Consider the following 10171-nt stretch of genomic DNA (forward strand, 5'->3'; position numbering starts at 1 on the left):
AAAACATAGGGAAAGACAAGTTTTGCTGAAACCTGTGGCAGAAAGAAAAGAGAAAGAAGAAAGAAACAATCTCTTTAAGTACATGGCTTTGTCTACTTTATTCAAGGCTGTATTTTCACCATCTGGAATATAGTAAGTACCCATTAAAACAGTTGCTGAATGGCCCTAAAATATATAAACTCATCTTCATTGTCACTGCTTAATATGAGAGCAAGTTATGTATCATTCTTTTGAGTGTATGGGCATGCTGAATATTTCCTGCAGTCCTTTTAATAAATTCCTTTTGTTAAGATAACCCTTAGCTTATCTTTTCAGTTGTCCTTTCAACTAGTTGAAAGGACATAACAACTAGTGTTTTGATCATCCAAGAACTATGAAATCCAGAAAAAAAGAGTATCTGTAAGTGTGTTTGCATAAACTACTTTTAATAGTCTGATTTTTAAAAAACAGAATTTCAGAAATAAAAACCCACCCATAGGAAGTGAAATATTAGTTATAACCTTTGACACAAGTATGTGTGTGTGTGCCTTTTTTTATTAAGACATGAGCTTCACCCTGAGAATTCCACTCTGTGAATAGTGAGCTGTGAACCTCTGATTTTTGCCAACCCGAAAGCTTATTTGAAAGTGAAATGTGTATTTTCACAAGACTTCACCGAGCTATCTTTCTTTCTCTTCGATCTTGACTTTGCCTACAGACCTGTCTGACCATGCCCTGAAGCAAGGTCTGCCCGATATATGTATTCTCTGAAAGGCTTCGGAGATCGTGGTATTATTGATCAACCAAATGCGGCTCTTCCTTAGGAAACATGAGACCTGTTCCCTTCCCCAAGCTAGATTCATATGACAGAGGGCTCTGGGAGGAAGAAGTTTTGTTACGGGATGCAGGATCATAGCGTCCTCTTCCCAGGAAAAGAAGAGGGTGCCCAGATTTAGCCAGAGTCAAATCCGCAGGTACACCATCCGGAATAAAAAACAGCGTGCTAACCCCAAGCATAATCGTAGGTTATAAGCTGCTTTATACAGAACCGGGGCAACGCTGAACAAAAAGGAAGAGAATGGGGGACACTTGCCAAGGAAAGCTTTGTGGGTCTCAGTACTAGGTGGGTTTAAAATAAATGGCGATCAGGGAGAATATCTGTTTTCAGTCTGAGTTACCCGTGAACTTTTTTTCTGGAGAGAAGCTCCTGGAGCAATTTACAGCAGACCAACCAGAGACTATTGTGCCAGACACTCTGAATAAACCTTTAGAAACCAAAGTTGCCAGAGAGGACCAGGATTGTATAGGAGAGGTAGCGCCTCCAAAAACCTGGGCACTGGAGAAGGAAAGCGAATCCTAGGCTGGATGAAAGTCCCCGATTCATGCATAGCTCCCGGTTTCGGATTCTGAGCTGCTCTCCTTCTCCCACCCGGGTCCTGGAGGCCAAGAGCAGAGTGGAACTCCAGGCAGTGCCACAGGCCACCCGACCTTCCCCTAGAATTCCGAAACTTCCGAGGAGGGAGGAGGCAGGTTCGAGTTTGCGCATAACTTCTAGGCACTCGAAATAAATGTCAACCCCCTGAAGGCCCTTTCGGAGAGATTCAGAACAGCTGTGCGCCGGGTAGACGGAGAAAGAGGGCGGGATAAATGAAGGCTCGGGTCACATCCGAAGGCTGTGAGGCCGACAGGGGGCGCCCTATCTCTGCGGACGCTACTGCCAGCCACTCCCGGCTTCCCGCAGAAGCCGGCCACCGAAAGTCGGAGAACTCCCAAGCTCCGCTCTTTAAGAAAATAGCGCCCCTACTCCGTGGACATCTTCTCCCTGTCCCGATAGCTCCTTTTGCTCAAGAAATAATGTCTAAAACCATAATTTCGGCCAGGAGCCAAAAGAGAAAAGAGACTGGATACTCATACACATGCATAGACCAAAATATTCTTCTGCATTTTCAATTCCATACACTCCAGAAAGCTATCTGTCTCTATTTCACGAGTTTTGTCTATGTTTGGCGTCTCTTTTCTACTGAATGTAAGAAGCACCCATGGGGAGGAGAAAAGGGATTTAAGGTAGTAATGGTGGTGGCAGTGGTGTGCATGCCTTTGTGCCCTAGGGCCTGCGCACAAAGTTTGACAACAGGCAACTCCTCCAGTGCGCAACTGTCGTTCCCAAGTCCCCAGAACTCCGTAATAGATGCTGGTGATCTGATTCCTCTGGTTCCCCTTTGCATGCCTACAGTAAGTATGTATATACTCCTCCTGGAAGCCCTCGGCGCTACGCATGGCTTTAGGGCAACGCAGACCTTGGCTTTGGGGAACCCTGCCCCTATAACTCGCTTTTCTAGTTCATTAAGGCCCTCAAAACGAATCAGTCCAAACCATCCGGCGTTCTTTGGTTCAAAGATACGGGAGGGCCCTAGGGACTGGAATAGAGGGAAGGTGTAGGAGTGCCCTGCATCTACTACTTGTTTGTAAAGCGCTGTAGTACTCTTCCTTGTTTACTTTCTAGCCTTTATCCAGTGCTTCCCTTCCCAATGTTCATCCTTCTGCTTGCCACCTCCCTTGTCTTTTGCCACCATTACCTACAACTTTGGACAGGTGGGCCAGATGCCCACGATTTTCTAGTTTTTCCTTTATCTCTGAAGTGGAAGTCTCAGGGCTAGATCTTCAGGCTCCCAGGTGCGTTTCTAGAATCAAGAAATGGAGCCCGCTTCCAAACACCTGTAGTATCACCACCCTCCCTCCCAAATTTGGGCTCACTGGGGTCTTCGGGCTGCTCCAGGGCAGGTGATAATTTGGACCCAGAAGCTGGAGCAAAAACTAAAAGGAAGTATACGGTTGCTGGGGTTTCTAATTCTTATAAAACAGCTTCCCCAGGAAAGCGGAGAAGAGAGAAACCCTCCGGAAGAGATTCCCTGTGCCGCGTATTGACTCCTTTATTCTTTTCTCTTCTCCTGCCTCACTCCTACCTCCTGCCCTGTTTGTTTTAGTTGCAAAATTCTGTGGGCACCTGTAGGTTGCACACTGTGGGCAGCTAAAATTCTGTAGGTTGTGACTTAAACGTAACCTTGAAACATAGTGTCCTGAATGTTAGAGACAAATTACAGTCTCCCAACCATCGGCTGCAGTTGGAGGCCTCGTTCGCCCAGCGCAGGGACAGCGTTCCTCCCCGCTGGCCGCCGCACATTTGGACGCAGGAGGCCGGGCTCAGATAAGACAAAAAGCCGAAGTGGCCAACCAGCGCGGTCCTCGCCTTCCAGTGCGGTTCCAAGTCTTAACTGTAATAGGGAGGGGCCTCCCAGAGCTGCGGCAGGGCGAATTAAAGGTGTGTACACTATTTTTCTAAATACTACAGCGCTTTGCAAATTGGCTCTGTCAATGTCTTGTTGTTTTGACCGAGAATGAGCGCTGAGTACGAAGAAACCGGGATAAATAAATGCAGCTTCTATAGTTCTGCAGAAGGAAACTGAGCCCCGAAGCTGGGCGCGCCCTCGGACAGTAGCACGGGGCGCCAAGCGCTATGGGAGAGGGCGGGGGTCAGAGCCCTAGGAAGCTCCTGGGGTGGCTTCCTCTCAAGATTTCCTTCCAAGGCCGCTCAGGGTGAACTCGGAAGAACGAGGGCGGTAATGGGAAGCCCTGGCTCCCACTCCCGTAGATCGCCTGTCGCATCACCGAAAGCAGGCGCGGAGGGCTGCGGACGCAGAGGAGCAGGTGCGGAGCGCGGGCCACAGCTCCCTCTCACCTAGGTGTGAGCTGATTATTCAAATTTGCTGTCCCGGGTCTGGGGATTGGAGGCCCGCGCCCGCGCGCCTCGCTATATCACCAGCCGCCCACGTCACTGCGGCACTTGTCGGCTCCACGATCCACACCTCCTCCTTCACTCTCCACCCCTCCCCACCCGCCCCCGCGCCACGAGCTTCCCGCGACCTCCTGGCAGCTCCGCACTGCCAACCTCAGCCTCCATCGGCAGCCCGCGAGGGCGACGGCAGCACACTGCGGGCACCAGGTCTCTAGTCCGGGCCACCTCCGGTCCTCAGCCCCCTCCACCCGCCACCTACCCCTCCCGCCCACTTCCAACTACCGCCTCTGGCCAGCCCCAGCAGAGAGGGAGTGGAGGAGAGAAAGAGGGAGCACGAGAGAGGGAGGGAGGAGACAGTGCCATAGCCGACTCCTTTTTTTTTTTTTTAAGGTGGCGGGGGGTGATTGCCGGTCATTTGTTGTGGCTGTTAAATTTTAAACTGCCATGCACTCAGCTTCCAGTATGCTGGGAGCGGTGAAGATGGAAGGGCACGAGCCGTCGGACTGGAGCAGCTACTATGCCGAACCGGAGGTAGGCACTCGCCTTTTCCGGGAGGGACTTGGGGTGACTGCTCCTGCTTTTTCCCCAACCTCTGGACTGCTTTCCTTGCCCGCCCCCGCCCCCCACCCACGCACCCCCCAGCAGCTCTGGGCAGCCGTGTTTTCTACCCTACTTCCACTCAAATGGGTCTCTTTTTTATAGAACACACTGTTAGCCTTGAGATAATATTAACTTTGTGATCAAATATTGACTTGCGGCGCCTCCAAATCCTCTTCGTGGCCGAGCCACGCACTATCCTAACAGAGTTATGTTTGGCAGCGCGCGGCTGGGGAGGGGTGGGAGGTCGGGGACAAGGGGGGTGAGGAGCTGGAAAACAGAAGGTGGGCAGAAGTTGGGGGCTGAGGTAGAAGCAAACAGTAAAACACTAGAGGACAAAAGAAAGTTGGTGGCTGGAAAACACAGCCGCGTGTAGTTCAGTTTGCGATCTCCTCCTTATCCTTTCATTCAGTGCCTCCGGCGGGCCCCAGACTCTGCTCAGGCACTAGGTTTAAGTTCCCCTGGGGCTAAGAATCGGGTCCGGTGAAGAAAACTGAGAAGAGAAGACTCTGGGACAATCTCTTGAGGCTGCCCTGGTCGCCCTGCTAGGGGTATCACAGACTGCTTGCTAAAATCGAGGTGGGGTCTGGGGCTGCGGCGGGAACTCAGTATACTGGCAGAAGGGTTGGAGTCACTATAGAGAGGGCGGATGCATTTGAGGTGCCTAGCTTGGGGATGCTTCAAGTGACCCTTGTTTTAAAATCTGAGCCAGGCAGAGAAGGGCTAGAAACCAGACACACGCACAGAGTAGCTACCCGCTGGCTACCTCCCCAGGGGCTATCAAGGCACTCTCTGACTGAAAAGGACTTGGAGGGGACCTGGAGAGGGGGATGGCGCAGGCAAGGGAAGGACTTCCCGGAGGCCGGGTCTTGAGCTGGCCGGGTGCCTGGAAGGTCAGGGCGCGCTCAAGCCTTGGTGCTAACGCTGTGTGCCTCCGTCCCTGGGTTCTTGTCCGCAGGGGTACTCCTCCGTGAGCAACATGAACGCCGCCCTCGGAATGAACGGCATGAACACCTACATGAGCATGTCGGCAGCCGCCATGGGCAGTGGCTCCACTAACATGAGCGCTGGCTCCATGAACATGTCGTCGTACGTGGGAGCGGGCATGAGCCCTTCCCTAGCCGGCATGTCCCCTGGGGCAGGAGCCATGGCGAGCATGGGAGGCTCGGCTGGGGCGACCGGTGTGGCTGGCATGGGACCACACCTGAGTCCGAACCTGAGCCACTTGGGGGACAGGCGGCGGGGCCATGGGCGGCCTGGCCTCTTATGCCAACATGAACTCCATGAGCCCCATGTATGGGCAGGCGGGCCTGAGCCGCGCGCGGGACCCCAAGACGTACCGGCGCAGTTACACTCACGCTAAGCCGCCCTACTCGTATATCTCGCTCATCACCATGGCGATCCAGCAGAGCCCCAACAAGATGCTGACGCTGAGCGAGATCTACCAGTGGATCATGGACCTCTTCCCCTTTTATCGGCAGAACCAGCAGCGCTGGCAAAACTCTATCCGCCACTCGCTCTCCTTCAACGACTGCTTCCTCAAGGTGCCCCGCTCGCCCGACAAGCCCGGCAAGGGCTCCTTCTGGACCCTGCACCCGGATTCAGGCAACATGTTTGAGAACGGCTGTTACTTGCGCCGTCAGAAGCGCTTCAAGTGCGAGAAGCAGCTGGCCCTGAAGGAAGCAGCAGGCTCCACGGGCGGTGGAAAGAAGGCGGGCTCAGGGGCTCAGGCCTTGCAAGGTCAACACGGGGAAGGCTCAGGGCCGGCCTCTGAGGCAACGGTGGGCACCGAATCACCCCCGCTCGAGGGCCTCTCCTTGCCAGGAGCACAAGCGAGGGGTCATGGGGGAGTTGAAGGGTACGCCGGCCACGGCATTGAGCCCCCCAGAGACCGCGCCATCGCCGGGGCAGCAGACGCAGGCCGCGACTCACCTGGTGGGCCCTCCTCACCATCCCGGCTTGCCGCCGGAGGCTCACCTTAAGCCGGAGCACCACTATGCCTTCAACCACCCTTTCTCCATCAACAACCTCATGTCCTCCGAGCAGCAGCACCACCACAATCACCACCACCACCAACCCCACAAAATGGACCTCAAGGCCTACGAACAGGTGATGCACTACCCCGGCTACGGTTCCCCTATGCCCGGAAGCCTAGCCATGGGCTCAGTCACAAACAAAGCAGCCCTGGACGCCTCACCCCTGGCCGGGGACACCTCCTACTACCAGGGAGTGTACTCTCGGCCCATTATGAACTCCTCCTAAGACAGCTGCTGGCCCCACTAGCCCGGACAAAGACAAGAGAGAGAGGAAGTGGGGTGGAGACTTTGAAGTAGGGGTGTTGGAGAGATGCAGGGGAGAAGAAATCCAAGACACCCCCAGAAAGCAGTTTCCCCTTACCCTCTGCAGCTCGTCCCTCCTGAATAGATGTGCCACACTGATATGTATCATTCCATATAAGGAGGGGAAAAGATAAACAGTCAAAAATACAAAAAGAAAAAGGCTTCCAGTTTCTGCTACTGTGTAGATGCCTGCTTCTTGCAGCATCTGTGAATTCTGATTTTTGTTGTTGTACTCTTTCATTGCTGTTGTTGCGGGGAAGTATTACTTTATTTAAAAACAAAACAAAACGAAAAACACACACATAAAAAACAAAACAAAAAAATCCCACAAACTTTTGTGAGTCAGTGTAAAGCAATGTAGTTTTAACAGAGAACCAGAGAATTGTACCATTGATTAAAAAGAGAGGGGGAGAAAAGATGTAAGGGTCTGTTTTAAATGACCAAGGAAAAATATACATTCCCATGTTTAACACAGTGAAATCCAGGTCTCGGGTCTGACTAATTTATGGTTTCTGTGTGCTTTATTTATGGCTTGTAAATATGTTTTCTGGCTGCAAGGACCAGAGTTCCACAAATCTATATTAAAGTGTTATTGCCGGTTTTAATCCTTGAATCGTCAATGTTTTTTTTCTTTGCCTGATTTAAAAAATAAATAAATAAACAAGTCTAGAAATTAGTGGAGGGAGGGAGATCCAGTCAGGTTGCAGGATATATTTTGAGGAGGGATTGTCATTTTACCAACATTTTATTAAATTTTTCAGATATATTAGATTTGAATGGATTTTACAGGCGTGCTGACTGTTGTGGCTAAGTTGGTTTGGTGTCCTCCCTCAAAGTGAAAGGTCATGTTTGATTCCCAGAGCACATGCCTGGGTTGCAGTTTGGTCCCTGGTTGGGCACTGGAGAGAGGCAACTGATCTGATGTTTTTCTCTCACGTCAATGTTTTTCTCCTTTTTCTCCCTGTCTTCCCCTCTCTCTAAAAATAAATGAATAAAATCTTTTTAAACACAGACACGTACCCATTGCCCAGATCCTGCAATTATTTCACTATACTTGTATTGTATGTCTTTCCTATCTACAGTCCACTGATCAATTTGTCTTATATTTTAAGGGCATGTCACGGTATATTTCAGACATCAGTACACTTCCCCCTAAGCACTTCAACAAGCACATCAATTTAAACAGAACTCAATATTGTTAATGGTTACTTTTTGGATTTTGAGTTTATCTTTACAAGCAATGAAACACAAATGTCAGGTCAACCATTCCATGGGTTTGATGCAGATTTATCTTTCAAGTCAGGTGCAAACCACATACCCTGATTTTCTACCTGGGCCATGTGAAGGTTCAATGTTGTTCACATCTCTTGGTCCCTAGGTCGGGCTTTTCTGGGAAGAAAACTGGATTTTACATGTTTTGCTGTATTTTCCATCTTAGCTTCCCCTTCACATAAGTCCAGATTCAATTTGCAAATTCCTGGGGCAGCATTTGGCCTTTTCATCGCTGCCTCTCTGTGGCACCCCTTTACCCTCCTATGGAATTGGACCTCTATGTCTACACTCCACAATTCTATTTTGGCCTCATCTTTACTTAGGTGTTTTGCACAACTTTGGTAGACCTCGCTAAAGCCTGACAGTAGTGAGGCACCTGGAAATGGATGGCTTTTTCCTGGAATTATAAAAGGATAGATCTTGCAGGATAATGTTCTGGATTTCCATTTAAAAATAAGGTATATTTGAGATGAGGGGGGAGTAAAAGGGTGTATTTAGGGGCTTGCAAAGTGACGGTAGCCAGTGGAGTGATCCCGGAGTTTGCATGGCCTTCTTCCTCCTCTCCCCACAAACACCAACAGCTTGCATAGCACCCAGTTGGCCAAGTTGGCAAGCCAAGATTTTGGGGCGGAAAGGATGAGGGGTATTTTGTGAGCCTTAAAGGAAAATTCAAATGCATAAAGAAATAGTCAGAATAAATTCTTACAATCATGCTGTCTCTCCCCACAGACACCCTAACTCTGTGGTCAATCGCGGTGGAAACCCCGGAAGTGAACCGGGCCAAGGTGTACAAAGAGGGCCCCGCTTCGGCTTTACCGGGGTCATCTGCGGGCATGCAAGCTGGCTAGCTGTCTGGGGGAGGTCAGGAGCCAGTGTTGTCACGGGCCTTTCAGGCTTGGGGCCACCCGGAGCACTGCTACTTCCAATGGGTAAGAAGGGCTCTGAGGCCAGGACATTCTGCCTCAGGTTTTTAAAGTCTGGGCTCCTGTTCCCGGGACTAATCTTTGGGTTTCCTCAGCATCCAAGCCTCTAGTGTCCCACATTCGCCCCAGCCCTGGAAAGTGCTTCTCCTTGAGCCCTCTGCCACCTTGAGGGGTCTCTGCCCCCTAAAACCCTGTCCTTCCCATGCGCTTAGGGGGGGTTGCTCTCTCCTGGGCCACTCTTTCCCGCCTCCAAATCCTAGGTTTTTAACCGGCCACATTGTCTCCAGTAACACAAGGAAGAGAAATTGGGGTGGTTGGGGGGGGGGGGATGGTATCCGGAGGCCGAATCTAGCTATCATGGCTGTCTCCTTCTAGCTGGGACACACACGTCGCCTGAAATGTGTTTCATTATCACATAAAAGGCTCCTGTGGCGAAAGAGCATAGAGGCAGGGCCGGCTGCCGAAAGGAGGACAATGGGGGCTGAAAGCGCTGCTCTAACCTGCTATGTTTCCTAACGCACGCCCATTGTGTGAGGGTCGTTTTAAACTACTTAGCGCGCCACCCCACCTCCCCTCACTGATCCCATCCGATAAGATGGAGTTCTGTCCCAATACATAAAAAGGGTGTTGGGGAGTGGGTGCTTTCGGAGGATTCTGCGCTTCTTGTGTCTTTCACACTTCACACTCCGGCCACCACCTCTTTCCCTCAAACCCAGATAGCCCTCCGCCTGCCTTCCCCCAACTCTAAATATTGTAGGTTGCAGCGTTTTTGTTTTTTTTTTTTTTTTCCTCCCACCTCCCTCTTTTATTCCTTCCTTTTCCTCGCGCCGAACGCGCTCCGGTTTAAGCAACCGTGATCTGTGAATAAACAAAGTCAGTAAACAACCGAAAAAAACATTCTAGATCCGAATTCCAGGAGGGTAAACTCTCCATGCCACGTCAGACTTCAGTAAATTTGCACAGATATTATATTGTCTCCCCCCTCCTTTATTATTCTTTTTTTTTCCCCAGGACCCCATTGTACTTAACTGAATTTTATAACGCTGATCGATATCTTGGTAAAATATTCATTTTTAAACTAGCGGGCAGTGAAATCTTTGCTTTGTGTGCTAAAGTCAACAGTCGCTGGGTTTGAGATCACATAAATGCGGAGTTGCCTGCGCTGGGAGCAGTCGGCTGCCGCCGCCACCCTCCTGGTGCTGGACGCTCCGCCATCAGCCGGCCGGAACTCCGCAGGTAGGGTACGCGCCCAGTCCCGGGCCGCACGT

The 10171-nt window shown here is 50.9% G+C and overlaps 1 protein-coding gene across 1 annotated transcript; it reads left to right on the top strand.

Annotated features, from left to right (window-relative positions):
- The first annotated feature begins 3754 nt into the window (after nt 1-3754).
- Nucleotides 3755-7321, top strand: FOXA2 (forkhead box A2). Its single transcript, XM_028524709.2, is given in 5 exon segments — nt 3755-3979; nt 4227-4303; nt 5328-5605; nt 5607-6165; nt 6167-7321. Coding segments are annotated over 4 exon segments (1371 nt in total). The 5' UTR covers nt 3755-3979; nt 4227-4234; the 3' UTR covers nt 6632-7321.
- Nucleotides 7322-10171: the final 2850 nt, after the last annotated feature.

This window comes from Phyllostomus discolor, chromosome 9, assembly GCF_004126475.2.
Source record: "Phyllostomus discolor isolate MPI-MPIP mPhyDis1 chromosome 9, mPhyDis1.pri.v3, whole genome shotgun sequence".
NCBI classification, from domain to species: Eukaryota; Metazoa; Chordata; class Mammalia; order Chiroptera; family Phyllostomidae; genus Phyllostomus; species Phyllostomus discolor.